The 17768-nt window shown below is 39.3% G+C and overlaps 1 protein-coding gene across 18 annotated transcripts in view; it reads left to right on the top strand.

Annotated features, from left to right (window-relative positions):
• Positions 1–17768, top strand: part of neo1a (neogenin 1a) — a 134684-nt gene that overhangs the window by 87089 nt on the left and 29827 nt on the right. For all 18 annotated transcript variants that reach the window (XM_067495772.1, XM_067495769.1, XM_067495773.1 and 15 more), the window contains exons 6-7: positions 6390–6544; positions 6713–6833. In XM_067495772.1, coding sequence (XP_067351873.1) covers positions 6390–6544; positions 6713–6833 — 276 coding nt within the window. The remainder of the gene's footprint in view (positions 1–6389; positions 6545–6712; positions 6834–17768) is intronic.

Below are 17768 nucleotides of genomic sequence, written 5' to 3'. Positions count from 1 at the left end.
GGTATTTATGTGCTTTACCCAGGTGAAGCAAGTTAGACACAGGATTTGGTGTGAAATAACTTGAATGGAGAAACACCCTGAGGCTCATTCCTAGGTTCACTGCATGTCACACACAACCATCATCACATATCCACCAGCCTTTCATCATTTCCTGTCACTCACTGTAATTAAAGGAGACAGTAATGTAAAATAGGATCAGGTCACAGGAGGACATCTGACTTCACTCGTTTTGAGTCTTCAACTTCGTCTGCCCTGAAATCCTTCGTGTCACTGGTCCAACCCCTTCTAATTTCCACCGTCAATGTGACAAAAGTTATTGATCTGTACCCCTGAAAAATTGTTGAAAGACATTCTTGTAAAATAGTTTGTCCCCCTGCTGTAAAGAAGATTCATAAAGAAGCCAGATTGTGGAATTGATTTCCTCCACTGACAAAATAAGTGACACTTAAAAGATGAATTGACTGCCGTTAGAGGTAGATACGCTTTAATGTTACACGACACAATGTGGTATTAATTTTTAAAACACCATAGAGGTTCTTTTGTTATTGAAACCAGGAGAAATTGTGCATTTACGAGTAGTGGCTTTTATAAACACCGGACAGTTTGTACCTGGGAAAAGATGCAGACAGCCAGCCTGGGATTTGATGTGGAAAACACTGTTAGGTTACGCCTGGAGACAGCTTGAGGGTTTGTGATGCAGCTGGTGCTTCTCTGTGGAAGGAGAGATGCGTGGGGGCTGTAGCAGGTGTTTGCACAAAGACACAAACATGCATACAAAATAATGCCACACAAGGTCAATTATGCACTACCTCTATACATCTGTTTACATTTATTGGAAATGTATTTTTTTACTTCATTGTTTTCAGATTCAAACATTATTTACACAATGAACCGGTTTTGGTGGCTCTTCTGGTAACTGGATAACATTGGACATGTTCTAAATTATCTTTATTGTCAACAATCCCCATACAGACACTAAAACCAATAGAGAATTTCCTGTATTTACAAGCAATAGCCGTCAGTCTGCAACCTTATTAGCTTATTTGTCTGCACCTGTCTTTTTCTTCAGTTCAAACCACATGGTTGAGAGGTTGTTAAAAATGCTGGTGCAAATGGTCTGAAAAAACTCTGTTTCCTATTTACAGTAATAGTGGTACTAGGTGGTACTGGGGTTTCCAAGGTTCCTTAGCAGTGAACCCTGCTGATCCAAATCTCATACAAAGGTCAGAGAAACACCAATCCAACATCAAAGGACTAGCGACAACAAAGACCGACCTCTTCATTGCCTCACATTGTCTTTGTCTGGGCCAAAAAAGGGGGCACTTGAACACACCACACAGACTACGGCTTACTAGCACATAACTTTCTACACCTGCGTGAGATGAAGGGAAAGCGGAAGCCCTAGGATTGCATATTTAAAACCAGTAAACAAAGCAGCATATACTTACCATTTTCACCCCACTCATATTTAGAACAGACATATTTTCTACTGGCTTACCCCCCCTCCCTTTCCCTATCAGGAAGGGGATGCCCTTCCTGATGCAACCCTTCCCTGAATGAAAGTCCTACCAATAATTGAAGTACAAGCCCATGTGTGTTTGTGAACGCAGTTCAGGATGACTTTGCTGTGACATCTCACCCTCTTTCTGAGCTGGCTGGAGGATAAATTAGGCCAGAAGAGGCTTTTAATTATGCTCTTGTGTAACTTGGGCACCACCCAGACCTAGACTCTGTATGTGTGTGTTAGCAGAATAAAAAAAGTTTCTCCACAAACATGTGTGTTTCCAGTTTTATAGGCATCTAAGGAAGTGGCCCTCATCTATCATGGCCTCATGCTATCATGTCATCAACTTTATTTTTCTTTCCATGTGTTGCCTTGCCCTCTGTAAAAGTTTAATGTCTTTCCTGTTGGCTGACAACAGCAGGGGTGTTGTACCTTGTTACAAAATGGGCAAAAATAGACTGAAAATGAAGCCAGTATAATTACTTGGGTATGCCTACTTTCAGCTCACAGTTCCACTTTCTTCTATGGGCTTTTGTAGCACCAAAATAGTTTGAAAAATGTAAATGAATGAAGTGATATCACCTTTACATTCATAAAGCTAACAAAAGCCAAAACCCGTGCAGCATCTATTACCATATCAGTTGGGAATGCTGTAAAGGGTTTTTCTTTTAACTGCACCCAAAGTCATTTTCCAGCTAGTGACATAAATAGTGCTCCATAAATGCATAGAAGAAAATGATATATTTGATCAAATGTGGTGGATTTTTTTCTTCCTGTCATCCACCATTCTCACAGAGCAGTTGTATTATGGCCAAAATAAAAATAAATTTTCCATCTAGCTATTAAAAGAATAGTATTCTCATGAGTAACAACACCCATAGGCACATGCCTGTACTTTTTCCATGTGGGGTGTTATCTCAGCCAGATCTGGCTATTGCTTAGTCTTAAATGCTTGGGAGACAAGGGACCCAGGTGTATTCTATTCTGCTTCTTACACACAGACCTGCAGCCCTCATCCAAAGAACGAACCATTTCTACATGACTCTACTTGTAGTAAGACATTATTTTCATCTCAATAACAAAAAACAAACAAACAAAAACAACCACTGAGCATCTTACTTGCTGCTGAACCACTGAGGCTGTTTGTTTTGGCCAGGATAGAGTAAAGCTGTTATCTTTGGAGGATTAGGATATGTAATTAGTGCAGTCCAAGCTCCACTTGCCCTCAAAGTAAACTCTGACTGTCCAAAAGCTATTGTTTATGAACCTGAGTGGACTCCAGCCAAGATAGCACAATAGTGTTATATCTTTCATATTTAGCATCTTAAGTTTCAGCAATCCTCTGTAAGGCCTAATAGATAACAGCTGTAGCTTAAAAGTTAGTGGATATTTTCCCAAAATACTTTGTCAACTTTTGATTTATTCAAGAAAGAAAGAATATGCCAAGTGTATTAGAAGCATTCTTTAAGTCTGTTACTTTAATATTTCACTACCTTTTTATCAGTACCAATAGATGGAGGCTGGATTTTCTTTCCCCTCAGCATGTATCTATTCAATTGACTTCTGGCTAGCAGCAAGCTTTAAGTAACGTAATCTACCCAAAATCCCTTTAGGAATCCTGTGGGGTTTTGTTTTAACAAGCTCAGAGTAAGACACACACACATGACCTTTTTGTGGCCCTCTTATAGTGGTTCACTGGAGTCAGTGTAAGTCTGCATTAAAGCTTCTTTTACTAAGCTAAAGGCTAGAGAGATAATACCAGCCCCAAAGAACTGGCATCAGAGTTTTGGGATATTTTCCCTCATTTATATTTTAAACGTTTTTCTCCTTTGCTGTGTTGTCTATATTTCCTTATTGCTTTTTTATTTCTGCTGGATTTCTCCTTCATTAGATTGATATTTAGTTTTAAAGATCACAACATTTATATCTGGATAAGAGCTACAACAGAGAATTGCACGGGAAAAAAACCACCAACAACAAAGAAACCAGCAACTACCAATCAAGGAAACAGTCTATTAATACTAATTTTTTCCTTGATACATCAGAAGCTGCTCACTTGAAAAACATTAGGCTTTTGGTTGAATCCTAAATTCCTTTTGTTTACATTTTAAAGTATTTTTTCCCCACTGTTACCACCTTTGTCATTCAGCAGAAATGTTTCTTACCCTGTGCTTGTGGTGTTCAAATTCATGGCAGTGCATCTGCTTTAAACTCCAGAATATGTTAAGAAAACAGGAGCCTTCTGAAGATATTTGAGAAGGAAGGTTGAAAAAAAAAAATCAGATCTGTTTGACAAACAGCTGGTATCTAGTAGCACCTCAGCTCTTGCCGCAACATTCATAAGGAATGGACTGTGCTGCTGTATATGCATGTATACAGAACTGCTTTGCGTGCAACAAGCTTGTATAGCATTTAAAAAAAGCACATTTTTAAAAATGCATCTCTCCTGTTTTTAGGACATTTTGAGGAGGGGGATAGTAGTCACACTTTGAATTTTATTGCTACTGTATTGCCTTCTCTGCATCCTTTTGCAAATGTTCACCTTTGCATATGCATGTTTCATACTACAAACAGACAATAAGGAAGGTCATCAGGCTTTGAGACAGTATCCCTGTGTGCACACACACCAACTGACACACACGTCACCCTCTGTTGAATCCTGATAGCTTCCTCTAACTCCCACCTCACCATGCAAGCTTTATTGGTATAGTTAGGTTTTTCTACTCATTGCTCAGTCCAGTAGGTTTCAAATGTGTAACCTCTATTTAGAGAAAATGGTGCATGGAAAGAGGGAGGGGTGAAGATGCAGAGCCAGACAGGGAGTTATAGCAAGATTAAGAGTCAGGAAAAAATGAGAGACAGAATAGTGAAAGAGAGAACGATAAAAGGAGCCACAGGGCCACTGTGATGCAAAACCCATACAGCTATGAGTATGGGCACATTTAAACAGCAGGAACATACAGAAACATGTTTGTTATGATGTGCACGTGTGCTCGCACACACACAGACACACACACACACACACACAGACTGTGTTAGCCAAACAAAATCCACCCAGACACATATTGCCAGCAGAGAAGGAAGCAAACATAATTATACACCGCATATAGCATCAGTAATAAAGGTACAAAAAAGCTATCCAGACTCATTTAAAATTATTCATATTCACACATGCCTTAACTGCACACACAAACTGATGCACTGGCGTCTTAACGGTTTGTTCCTGACAGGCCAAAATAAGCCACAGATTCCACCTTCCTCTCCTGCACAGCTATCAGAGGCAAATATCCAGGGGACAACACACTGTGAAACATATTATTCATAGCTCACACATCCCCCTGCTGGGAACACCAGTACACACACACACACACACACACACACACACACACACACACACACACACACACACACACACACACACACACACACACACACACACACACACACACACACAAAGAGCAGGTGATGGCTGTCATGACGATCATAGAGAGAGCCTCTTCATAAGAATCACGTCGTCAATATTCACCACAGTATTACCAGTAACCTTAGGGAAAGTGAATTTAGAAAAGCAATGTTTGGGTACTCTGCTGCATTATCTTCTTGTTTTGTGTTTGACTTCTACTACATTGTGTGGTTAGAAGACAGACATTTGAAGTCAAAGAAAAAAGGAAGATACAGTACAGGTGTTTTTTGTTTGATGGACTGCAGATTGTTTTTTTCTCATCAAGCCTGAAGGGACAGCCCACTCTTTGATATTAGTATTGAATTTTATTTTCGGCTTCAGATGGAGAGTTATCTCATTAAGACAATCTTAGTGACATGCATAGATTTCTAGTTGGCATTTAAAAGTTGTGCATAAACATGAATATAGCTAGAAATGCAGCTGATTAATAGTAAATGGTCAGCACTTATATAGTGCTTTTTTACCTATTTGCACTTAAAGAGGTTTACACTGCTTCACCCATTTGCACTCACAATCAAACACACACTCACACACCGATAGGGGAGCCGCTATGCAGCTGGCCAACACTCACTGGGAGCAACTAAGTTGGGGTTGTCAAAGGACACTTTGACACGTGCCCGGAGGAGCCGGGGATCGAATCAACAACTGTGGGATTGATGGACAACAGCTCTATCTATCAGAAATGGTGCGGTTTTTATACTAATATCCAATCAGGACATGTGAATAGCCACAAAATAGATTCTAATAAGTAGCTCACAGAGCCCAGGCGGCTAATGGCGAAGCTTGACACACAGGGACACACTAACAATGCAGCATTTAAACGCTGGTCAGGAAGGTCGCTGCTTATCAGAGAATGCACAGAGGTAGCAAAGGCATTTGTGCACACAAACACACATACAAACACACATGCACAGTCTGTCTTACTCTGTCTTTCTTCACAACACGTACAGTCCAATTATAGTGAAAGGACGAGGTCTGGGCCCTGCACTCCCAGTGACCTTGCTCCAGGACAGATTGATGAGACACCGTATCGCCCCAGCAGCTCAAAAAAAAAAACTCCTTGCTGGCCTTCATTACTAGGACTAGTAAAGATCTGCAATTGCTCGACTTGTGTAGCATGCTAACACACTGTACTGGTATCAAAGTAGTTTTTATTTTTCTGTCATTCTTGAATAAATAAAAACAAGCATGTTACTATTATCTGAAAAGGTCAAGGAGCTTTATGACGAAAATAGTTGGGAGTAATTTGTTGGATTAGTAATAGTTGGAATAATACTGTTAGTTGTTCTTTCCACTCTTAATTTCCTGGCAAAGACCAGAGTATTAGACTTGTATGTGGAGGTCCTTTTGTTTTAAAATTGAAGTCGGTTCTCCTGCATTTTGACAATAGATGTAATAGTGTTTCTTATTTTTATTCCAAAGTTCCTCCACGGTTTGTCAAGCGGCCAGCCAACATCTATGCCCATGAGTCCATGGACATCGTCTTTGAGTGTGAGGTTTCAGGGTCACCAGCTCCTACTGTCAAATGGGTCAAGAATGGAGATGCTGTCATTCCCAGTGACTACTTCAAAATAATTGTAAGTTAATTTGTCATTGAAGTGGTACCTTTCTGCCTTTTGTACATTGGACACATTGTACAATGAGCAGAATTTATTTATTTCTTATATATATAATTCTCATACTATGTTGCTATTAAGAGTTTGGTTAAAAATGCTACTTGTAAAACTCTTCTTCCTGTACTGTAGAAGGAGCACAACCTGCAAGTGCTGGGTCTGGTGAAATCAGATGAGGGGTTCTACCAGTGCCTTGCAGAAAACGATGCAGGAAACATCCAGTCCAGCGCCCAGCTCATCATCTTGGATCACGGTATGTCACTCACCAGGACTACCTGCTAGTGAGCAAATCAAATGTGTTAGTTCACTAGATACAATCAATAACTATTAAAAAAAAAGAGAGATTGTTATTGATAAGACGCTTCAGTGATGAAATGGTCTATGTCAGGAATAACTAAGAAGTTAATCATGTCTAATTACTTTTGCTCAGACAAGCCTTTTGGAAAACCAGGCACCTCTTCACAGCCAGTTGAATGTCAATGATATTCTCCTATTAACAGCCACTCCTCATATGAATTACAGTCATGGGACTGGAGTTTTTTATTGCTTACAAAACAACAAAACAACTGTTGTTTAAGCGTCAAACCTTTATCAAAGTTAAAGTACAACAGAAGATGCTCTAGTACAGTACATTTTTGTATCATATGTGGCTTTTTAAAAGAAACAGAAGAAGAAAACATTTCAAAAACTCATCATCATCTGCTCTCTATTTACCTAATTTGTAAACACCTAGATGGATTCTAGAGACTGTGCACATCTGTGAGTGAAAATGTGTAATGAACAGTAAAATGAAACCACTGGGATCTTTTAAACCATAAGTGACTCAAAGGCAACAGAAATATATCTGGGGCAAAAGATGCTTTGTTTGCACACAGTCCATTCCACATCTAGCATCACAGAAGGGTTGTGAGGACTTAAGGAAAGCTCCTTGACACTGTACCTGTTAGGCTGTCTTTTAGCACGGAGCTCTGCCCAAACATAATCCATTTGCTGGTAAAGGATAGTGCCTGGATAGCTGCAGCATGGCCTTTCCTGTTGTGCATTTTCTTTAAAGCCAAAGGAGAGTTTGGAATACTAATTCCCTGAGTCAAGCTCCTGTGCACTCGTTACAACAGACGCGGATGTGAAGGACATTAGATGGAATTGAGCATTGTATCTAAAATGAAAAATGAGGCAGATGTGGAAAATAATTTTTGCATTCTGTTAAAGTACTTTTGATTCATTGCATCTGATCATTTGAGAAATTGTAATGAAATTGTGGAGTCATAATAATAATCAGCCTAACCCACAGGGCTAGTAAAGGCTCTCCACTAAACAAGAAGACGGAGAAATTCAAGATTGATCCAAGACACAGTTTCACTGTAAAGCATAATCACAAAATTACAACATAGTGAATCAGAGGTTTTGATGTATAGCTGCACTGTTGACACACCGTCATGCATTTTGTTGAGAAATATGGCAAAATGTAATCAAGCATGAACTCTCCACACTCGAAGCAGGTGGCTAATGGATTAGCATAGCACTGTCCAACCGTTGGCCCCCCAGCTGTGTCGTTGCCTCTGATCGAAGGACATTAAGTCAGAAATAATGATGACCTGCAGTTCTTTGTGCATTTGTGTTTGATACCCTTGACAAGGGTTTTGCCACTTTATATCGCTCCAAGTCTATTCCTTTGTGTTCGAGTTGAAAATTAATAGGATGAATTACTGCAGCAGCTGGCATTGTACACAGTGTTTGTCCTAACCGGTGCTTTGAAGAAGGAACTCGCTGTTTAAACCTTTAAATCACAAAGAATCACATATAATTGATATGAAAAATTTGTTTGCTATAATATTATTTATTCTTGCTGCGATTATTGACATTTTGTGCTTATATAGGCATATCCACTACAGCGCTCCCTATCAGCTGTTGCTTCTCTGTGTCAAAGTAATTTCCTCACTCGATGGTGCAGTTCCTGACTCAAACGAGATAAATCAATGAGAACATGTTTGATTCAGCTCATTTTCTACAGCTGTTTGTGTTTTGTGAGTATGGTTCTGTAATCTGAGGTTGAAAGGACTTTCTTTTAAGTTCTAGTAGAGTGCTGTCTGTTTCCTTGGTCTGTGCTCTGTGTACTGTTCTCTCCTTCCTGTTGTACTATGGACTTTGGACCATCTGACCATCTGTCCCATTTTATTTCGTGACTTCCTCTCTCCTTGTCTTTCACTGCCACCTGCTCTCTGTGATAATCCAACACTCTGGATTTTGTCTTAATTGTGCTGACCTAAATGTTCCCCCTATATGGCTACACCCTAACAGCTGGGCGCATTTGTCCACTTCACAAAAACTCCTCCTGCCCTTTTGGTGCCCCGGTGTGTTTCCTCTCAGTCAGGTATCTTACTCACACCTGCCAGGCTTGAATCATCCTGAATCAGTGTCAGGAAAACACTCTGTCTGTAAATCAGTCAGCTGCCTTGTAGTCGGTGGATAAGCCTGGGACTTGCCACAGGGATAAAGTTGTCTTCACCCAACAGGGAAATCAATGGGGGTGAACTGCATCTAAACACCCAGAGGCTGCAGGTTGGCTATTATTCATTAGTGGTCATAATCTCTGCATCTTGACACTGCCAGCTGCAGTTAAATGTGGCTCCACTGATAATTCCTGCTTGTGGGTGTTTGGAATGGAAAAAGGTCAGCTGTCAGCTGTTAGCATGTATACAATAATTTGCAGTTATTTATAGTTATAGGTGTTCCATATGAATGCCCTTTTGAACTCTACTAGATGACAATGTGTTAGTATATGAGTGAACTGTCCACACTGCACAAAAAAGTTAATCAAATATGACCTTAACGTAGCAATTTTAAAAGTTTGAAAAAAGCAAGTTTTTGTAGTGTGGAGGCCGAAAATAGGACTTCAGATTGCAGTCTCAAACAATTATCCTAGATGGTCCACAGTCATGTGCATTATGGGTCAACTAGTTGCAAACAGATGTGGGGAAAATAGGAGAGAAAATGCCAAAAATGCATTCAAGGGGATTTAATCTTATAGTGTAATGGAACCTAAGTAACTCCCAACGTTGCTTGTATCTTCTGTAAGTGCTGGAAGTTTGTGTTTTATTTTCTGTAGTCATTAAATGTCACACAAATAAACTGCTAAAGCGAATCCACAAATAATTACTAAATATAACTGATTCTCATTCTGTGAAATGAAACTCTATCTTTTTTTTCCAGGTCTTGAATTAAGGTCAGCTCATTCATTCAGTAGGACATAAAGTCATTGGTCTAAAGTTTGATTATCACATTCACAGCAGATTGGCCCATCCTAGTTTCACTAAATTATAAATTCCATTATTAATAGTGGTCAGGATTAGTTCACACTGGCAGTGGTTTACTATCCTCATTAAGACCCTATTGTTACACTGATGGTAACAGAGAGGTTATTCGACTGCAGAGGATATTCTATTTAAGGGATTGTTGCATGTCATCTAAAGACAGCTTCCAGCAAGTATTTGCAGCTTTTCCACGCGCATGATTATGTCAAGCGTTTATGTATGATACTGTAGTAGGCAGCAATTACAGCTTGAAGAAGAAATGGATCACTTTTTTCAACTGTGACATTGTACACGCCTGAAAAAAGTACTTGTTTATATGATTGTCATCTTTTCATATACTGTGAAAAGTAAAGTGTTTGAAAGTTGCCAAATTAAGGTGGCACACTAAAATGTGAATAGGATTTACAGTATGGTTGTGTTTTAAGTAGTTGCATACTAAGATGGAGAGGAAGGCAAATATTTAGTTTATAGGATATAGCTGTCCTCTGCATTTTAGAAGCAGCTATTCATAAGGAAATACTTTTCATTTTCAGTGTTTTGTTATTATAGTTGTGTATCCAAAAATCCAAATGAAATATTTCCAGTGTTAAAAAGTTTTGGTTTCAGGTACCTAGAAAAGCTTAATATTAAACATGCAGCTGGATCTGCATTTAACATTGGAAAACAAAAGAGAAGTGGGTGCTTTAACTTTGTTGTTTGGCCTTAAGTATGTGCATAAATTTCAGAAATGCACTTACATTTGCATGTGAATACTTTTTTGCTCCATCCATAGGCTTTACTAGTTTCAGTATGGAAATACTGTCTTTCTAGGTTTGTTTCTATATCTCCTCATCTGTCCTTTCCATTTCCACAGCTCACATAAATAATCCTAGTGCTCAAGCCAAGTACTTCAATAGAGAGTCTGAAAGCTTGTTTGGATAGACAAGCATGTTGTGTTAGACACAACTGTTGCAAGTGAGACATTTCACTAAATACCTAGCCAACTTTGGATAAAAGACAAATTAATTTAGAAACATCACTTGATGCGTGATGCTGTGAAGTACTGTAATATGAATTCAGATTTTTTTGTCATGTGGGCTGGTTTAGTTTTGTCTGTGAATCAGGTTGTTTTATGATGAAAGGAAGATGACATTTGATGCAAATTGATTTATTCAAGCCTTTGTTAAAAGCTTAAACAGGTGAGAAGTCCTCCTGAATTCATACCTCTTTCATTCCTCTTTTATTAAATGTATAGTGCCCTCCTCTCCCCTCTAGGCTTGTTCCCATTAGTTTTCTCTCCCCCCTTCTAAGATTTGTGGCACCAACAGTTATGTGCTGTCCTCCCCTCCCATCACAGGAACCATGCCCCCATTGAGAGATGAAAATACCTCATCACTGCCTTAGTGCTTACTGTTGGTCTGCTGGTTTTTCTTTTCCTCCATTACTCTGTATTTATGAATGCAGGTATCTGGCATGATAAATTCATGTGTGTTATCCCCAAAGCTGTACATTGACTAACTGACAAGCACGGGTGATAATGAAAGGGAAATTTAGAGTTGCACATAGCATACCCTCATTAGTAAATCAATCATTTACAGCAGTCTTGAGCAACAGAACTCCCTTTGATCAGAAACCAACAGTTTTCTACTGTAGTTGTGGAAATGCCTTAAATACTGTAGATGTAACCACTGAATGTCATTCACATTGATCCGGGCCAAGACGTTTAACACAGATTAAAGATTATGCTTCAGAAAGTTTCCAGAAATCAAGAAAACCCGTGCAAATTTTCAAATTGCTAATAATATAGAACCAAATGAAGTGTAGGTTTAACATTGTCTGTGCAATCGTAAGCTAAACAAATTTGAGCAAATGTAGCCAGAAAATAGTATCTCCATTTGTTACAATCGTTTTTCAAATAAGACAAAAGTCTTATCTTCTTTATTTCTGTGAATGCATCAAGTTTGAACAAAATCACTAAAGAGAGGATCCATAATAAAGTTTACTCATAATACAAATGACTGAAAGTTGTTACAGTTTAGCTGTCACTTTAATAAACTATTAACCTACATGAGAAAAAAATGGCTTTAAACAACCACAACTTAAAAAATATAGACTATTAGACAAAGGCCATTACAGCCTACTATAAACTGACCACAGCCCATCTTAGAAAGAATTTTTGTGGACAGATAATTCCGCTCTCACTGGGGAAAAGAAGAGCAGAGAAAGCTCCACAGTCTAATGTTCGACATGTTACTAAGCCTGAGTAATTCTTCAAACAGAACTCATATCTGCAGCAAATTTGTCTGACAGACACTCAAATATTGAAACAGTATTGTTTCAACATGAGCAGTAATTATTTTTCATACGGACGACTGATACACATGAGAGATGGTAACACAGCAACCTAGATCCATTGTTTTGGTTATGTGTGGACATGCGAGCCAGAAGGCATTTTGTGAACAAATATATCTTGATGCTGCTAACGTTGTCCCCTACTAAAATAAACAAAGAAATACCTAAATTGATGTTGGAATTAAAGTGAAGAGAAAGATTATCAGAGATATTAAAAGGAGTTCTTTGCTGTCGCAGTACTGCTGTCAGTGTGGTATTCTGCAGGAGCAGTTCTTGCTGGTGTTGAAGAAAGAAATTCATTCTGTTATGAATCTTTGTGTGATATAAGTTTAATTCGAGGTTGGATAGAAATAAAACATTGTTTAAAAAAACCCTAACACACTTATAACCAACAAAACAGACATTTGAGCACCACCCATGTTTTCTGTTTGAATGAAGAAGTGAGAATAGGCTGCTAAAAGACCCTTCCCTCCAGCCAGACTTTACCAGCACTAAATAAAAGCCCAGGCCCACTTCAGGGAATACAGTGTGCTCCATCATCTGCTAGCAGGGTCATGGCCAGGCCAGCAGGAGTGAACGTGTAACACTGTGAGCATGTGAATGTGTCAGCACAGTGCAGAGCTGCACACTGTGTTTTCTGTTGGCACAGACTGCTTCTAAAGTGTACCTTCGACGGGCACCAGCGTGAAAATATGACCGTCAAGCAACATGTCGTGTACTGCTCGAATACACATGCATGCACACATGGCCACATTTTACTGTGCATTGTTTGCCTTAAGGGTTTAATAAGGTCACAGAGACGCTAACTAATTGTGTTTACTTATCAAGAAACTGTTTATTTGACTAATTGTTCCTTCATGCCTGCACCTATCATAAAAAGGTCTCATTCTTGATAGGCACTGCTAGCTGAACATATACTGTATTATATATATACCTCAGGAGCTGGATAAAATGCCTGACTGGATTGAGTAAAAGCATAATGCAGGTATCCTGCAAAATTTACAGATTTTGCAAAATTTAAATGGTTGAAGTGTTCGTTCAATTTCATTGTAATTTTAGGTTTGTGGTGTATATTTTCTAAAATAGCAAGTTCTAGAAGTCAACAATATTTTATAATGAATAACCTATTGAAGAGTTGCAGCAGAAACTCAGGTAGAAAGCCTAAAAATTGGAGAGGTGTTTATTACTAGTAGTAAGCACATGGTAATATTGTAGAACTAGAGAATAAAACTGCTTAGAAACGATACACAGTAAGACCTTTTCACCAAATAACAAACTGGTTGACCAATGGCTAAAATTTACATTCATAACATTAAAAGCGGGTGCCATTATGAATTACTTTAGCGTATAGTATATTTGGGTGTTTTTGGCTGGTGATGGGTTGTAGTTGATTAAACAAACATGATAATATTGTTTTATCTAGAATATTGTAGTTTTATATATACATGCTTGTGATCACAAAAAGGAAATAAAAAAACTTGGGGCATTTGGCTGAGAATATTAATTATTTGTAAATGTGAACACATTCCACAGAAATCTGCCTCGTTGCAAAATGTATTAAAATTCAACTTTGGGTATAAAGCCCCAACTTGCACACGGTATTTTAATTGAAATACACATAGACCAAATCTACTTGTTGTGCACACCCACACCATATTAGTGATAGTGATTAGTGAATGTGTTCTCCCATTGGGGGCTGTAGGAAACTGATCAGAGGGATAGTAGTCGAAATTGATTGTGAGGAGCTGAAATCAGCCTCCACCAAATTGCTGTCTGAACGGGCACTGATGGCAAAGTAAGTGTTTGTGTTGCAGCTCTGTCTCTCAGGTATTGAGTTTGTGTGTGTTTACAAGCTAAGGCTCTCACAGCAAGGGCTGAACTTTCCTATGCGTTTTAGCTACTCAACCGTGGTGAAAGGCTCTGCCTCGTTTATAAATAGTGTGTCGCCTAAGTGCTAACTGCTAAATGTTATAGGTGCCTGTTTTGCTGTTATTTCACACAGGAAAGAGAAAAAAGGATTATAATAGCCTTCAGTATCTGCGTCGGTGCTGTTTTTTGAAGGTCAGTCTTGTTATCAACACCAGGTTTAGGCCTGCCTATATGTATATGTAAGTGTGGGGTCTGCTTTTTTCAGACTGTTTTCACAGCTCGCTGACGTGCCCTTATTTAGGATATAATCCTGCCGACCTCCAACACACACTCATTCGTGATATCGGTCTGATGTCTTTGGGCAGTAATTGGAAGTACCGCATGGCACAAAACATCACTGTCCCTTCACACACCCTTCCTCTGGGCCGCAGGCAATTGACCCCTGTGAAATGCTGAACAAAAGCTGGAACTTTTATTTTTCCTGTTAGCATCCACTCCCTCCACTGATCGTCCCAGTTTCCATAAGCTAAAAGTAGAATAGTGAGTAACATCACAGTGGGTTGTTGGCATCCCGCTGCATTTTAGCGTAGTGCATTAGCTGCTTCTCAGTGGGACTAACCCAGGAGGATGCTTTATTGATGGAAGTCTGATTAGCTGGGCTGTTTGTTAGCGAGTCGTCCATGGGGGATGTGGCTGCTCCCACTTCTGCAAACATTCTGTTTGACCTTTTCAGCCCTTTTCTTGTTGTTCAGCTCCATTCACTTTATACATGAAATGTAGCAAGTGCATGGATACACACACATACACTGTGTAACAGTGCTTCTCTGAAACCAATTACTTCATTCGAGGCTTGCTCTGTTCCTCTGGAAAGGTTGAATTGTATTAGTGTAGCGGCCTGGTAAAAAGATAGAAAGGCAGCCAATGCTGAAGGAAAAGCTTGGTGGAGAATTGCTCTGGAGATGTACAGCATCGCCGGCTGTTTTGATGTGCCTGAATAGCCCATGAGACCTCACTTTCTTCTGTCAGCCGGTGTGTGAAGCACGTGATGCAAATGATGCAGATTTGTCAAAGTGGGAAGGGAGGTGGATGGGAGTTTGCATTGTATACCATAGTCACACAGCTCGACTTGAATACAGAGCCTTGGCAAGCAACCATTGGCCTTATGATTGTGTGTGTGTGTGTGTGTATGTGCATAAATGCAAGTCACCGAGGGGAACAAAACTCACCCAATTAACTCACCAGTGGCTCACGGATCACAGGGTACATGTGTTTGATGATGAAGTGATGCTGTATGTACACACAGTGGATGATTAATTTTGGATGTGTCCGACCCAATTCAATTAAAGTTGTCATTTCCAAAAAGGGGAGTTTATTCTCCCCTACATGTTGGGATCTGTTAATCCTCTGGGTTTTTTCTGTCTCAGTACAAATTATATGACATTTTACAGATTCCCACACAGTAAAAGCCGCTCTGTAGTGTTGATTTTGTGAATCAAGTCCAGGGATTGTCACATTATGAAAACCAAATTACCAGAAAGTAAATTGCCAGAGGGACAAGAGTGGATGCAAACACAGACATACCATCGACCCATCTAAAACATACAGTACCCCATACAAATGCCTTCTGCTTGTTTGTGTTGGCCCACAGAGAATCGAACAATGTTGATTTTGGATGTTAAGAAGACAAATGTAAAAATGAACAAACTGCCATTTAATAGGAAATGGCTTCGAAGAGGCAGCTTTCCAGTTGATAAACAAGACAATACACAGCTGCTTAAAAAAAGAGACCGTCCTTGGAAGCACAAACACATTAATTCTTCTAAAGCATCACCACATGGCATCCAGGAGTCAAGTGGATCTGTCAGATGAGTCCTCTAACGTCCCATTTTGTCTCCACCACTGCAGGAGTGTTATGGGAGTGTGGAGACATGAATACATCTGTGACCCACTTTAAACCCTTTATAACAGCATTTATAGCCTGTGGTCTGTGAGGCAGGAAAGCTGTTTTGTTTTTTTTCCCAGTTTCTCTGACTGTTGATCTGTATGAGTTTTTCAAACATGCGGCAGTCATATTATTTGCTGGTAGTGCCTTTAAACTTTATATAACATTTTTATATAGTCTCTTCATATTCGTACCAGTGCTGACCTCTCAGGGTTATTTCTCTTTCTTTGATTGACTTTGATGTGTCCCTTCTGGCCCCAGAATTGGTGTCATTGTTGCCGAAAAGTTGTTCCAGAAAAATACTTTAAACACTAAGGAATTAATGAGGAGAAAATTCATTCTTTTTTGATATTGGCATGTATTTTGTTTAATTAATAAAAGCTTATTCCTCTCCAGGGGAACGCGCCAGATTTTAAACACTTTTCGATAACAGAGAACGTGGCCCAGAGAGTGATGGGGGGGAATGCGATAGAGATTTTTCTTTTTTTTTTTTTGTGGAGACTAAGTTTGAGACTAAAAGCTTCCCCCCCCCCCAAGAATATGTCGAGCGTAATTTGGAACAGCCAGTCAGTTAAAGACTTTATGTCGTATGAGCTGCACTTATTTCTGACTGTCTCTGATTAATACACTGAGAGGGAATGTGTGCCATTACTGATATGCTCCACCCTTCAGCAATCTGATACTGTGTCTGTTTCCCTGTGGCCAGTGATAAGGTGCCTGGATACAATACAGAGAGAGAGAAAGGTCTCAAATCAAAGTTTACCCAGTTTTCCTAACAAGGAGTGTCCCTGTAGTGAAATGAGCAGGGGTTTAATCACTTTTCTTTTTGCACAAAGCATTTTTATTCTTTGTTGATTGTTTCAGACTTTTGTTGTTCATATAACTGGCTTTCATGTATCATTGTCTTGCCTGCAAAGCTCTTTGTACGTTTTGCATATTGTGTAAAAATGGAATTTGTTATTGTTGTAGAGAAGGTAATCAAAAGAAGCTGAGGAGAACAAAACACACATCCTTGGTCAGCCCTTTTTTAGCACCCCCAATATTTTGCTCTTCACCTCTCAGTTTTGTCTTCACTTGAAACATTTGCCATCTCTTTCTGACTCAGTTTCCTTTGTGGGCACATTAAGGAGATGCTCAAATGTCATGAGCCGTCAGAGTTGCTCATCTTCCCAGTCTTATCTTCAAAGAGAGCAAGGGGAACGAAATTATAGGGTAAAAACTGTTGCGTTTGTCAGATGTTGCTCTAAGGAACCGACAGTTTTCAACCACATTTAAAGCAATTTCAAGTTTTTGTCTTTCTTTAAAAGAAATGTATGATTTCTCTGTCTTTGCATCCATGAAATTAAAGTCCAAGCCTAGAAGTGCTAAATTTATGGTTAACATTCTCTAATCATGCGACTGCTGCATGTTTGTATGAAACATGACAAAGATTGCTGATTTTCATTGACTGTCTGATTTGTGTTGTTTTCTCGTTGATTCTTTTTATGGCAGCTAAAATTAGTGGCTCAGTAATGGTCTATTAGCATTGTGCTAGACTCGTCATCATTACAAAACCACATTACACGTGGAAACTAGGCCTGAGAAAATCCATTTTGCAAAGACTTTGGCATGGCATGGCCTGAATTTCCTCAGAAAATTCCTCTTCATTTACAGGGCAGTGAGTGCTTCTGGTAGATATATGCATTTACTAGGTTCATGCTCTCTTGGTAGAGGTGCCTAGTTTCAGCCAGTGAGG

Source organism: Channa argus, chromosome 2 (assembly GCF_033026475.1).
Source record: "Channa argus isolate prfri chromosome 2, Channa argus male v1.0, whole genome shotgun sequence".
Taxonomy (NCBI): Eukaryota; Metazoa; Chordata; class Actinopteri; order Anabantiformes; family Channidae; genus Channa; species Channa argus.
The sequence above is the reverse complement of the archived record's forward strand: the minus strand, read 5'-3'. Positions and strand labels throughout refer to the sequence as shown.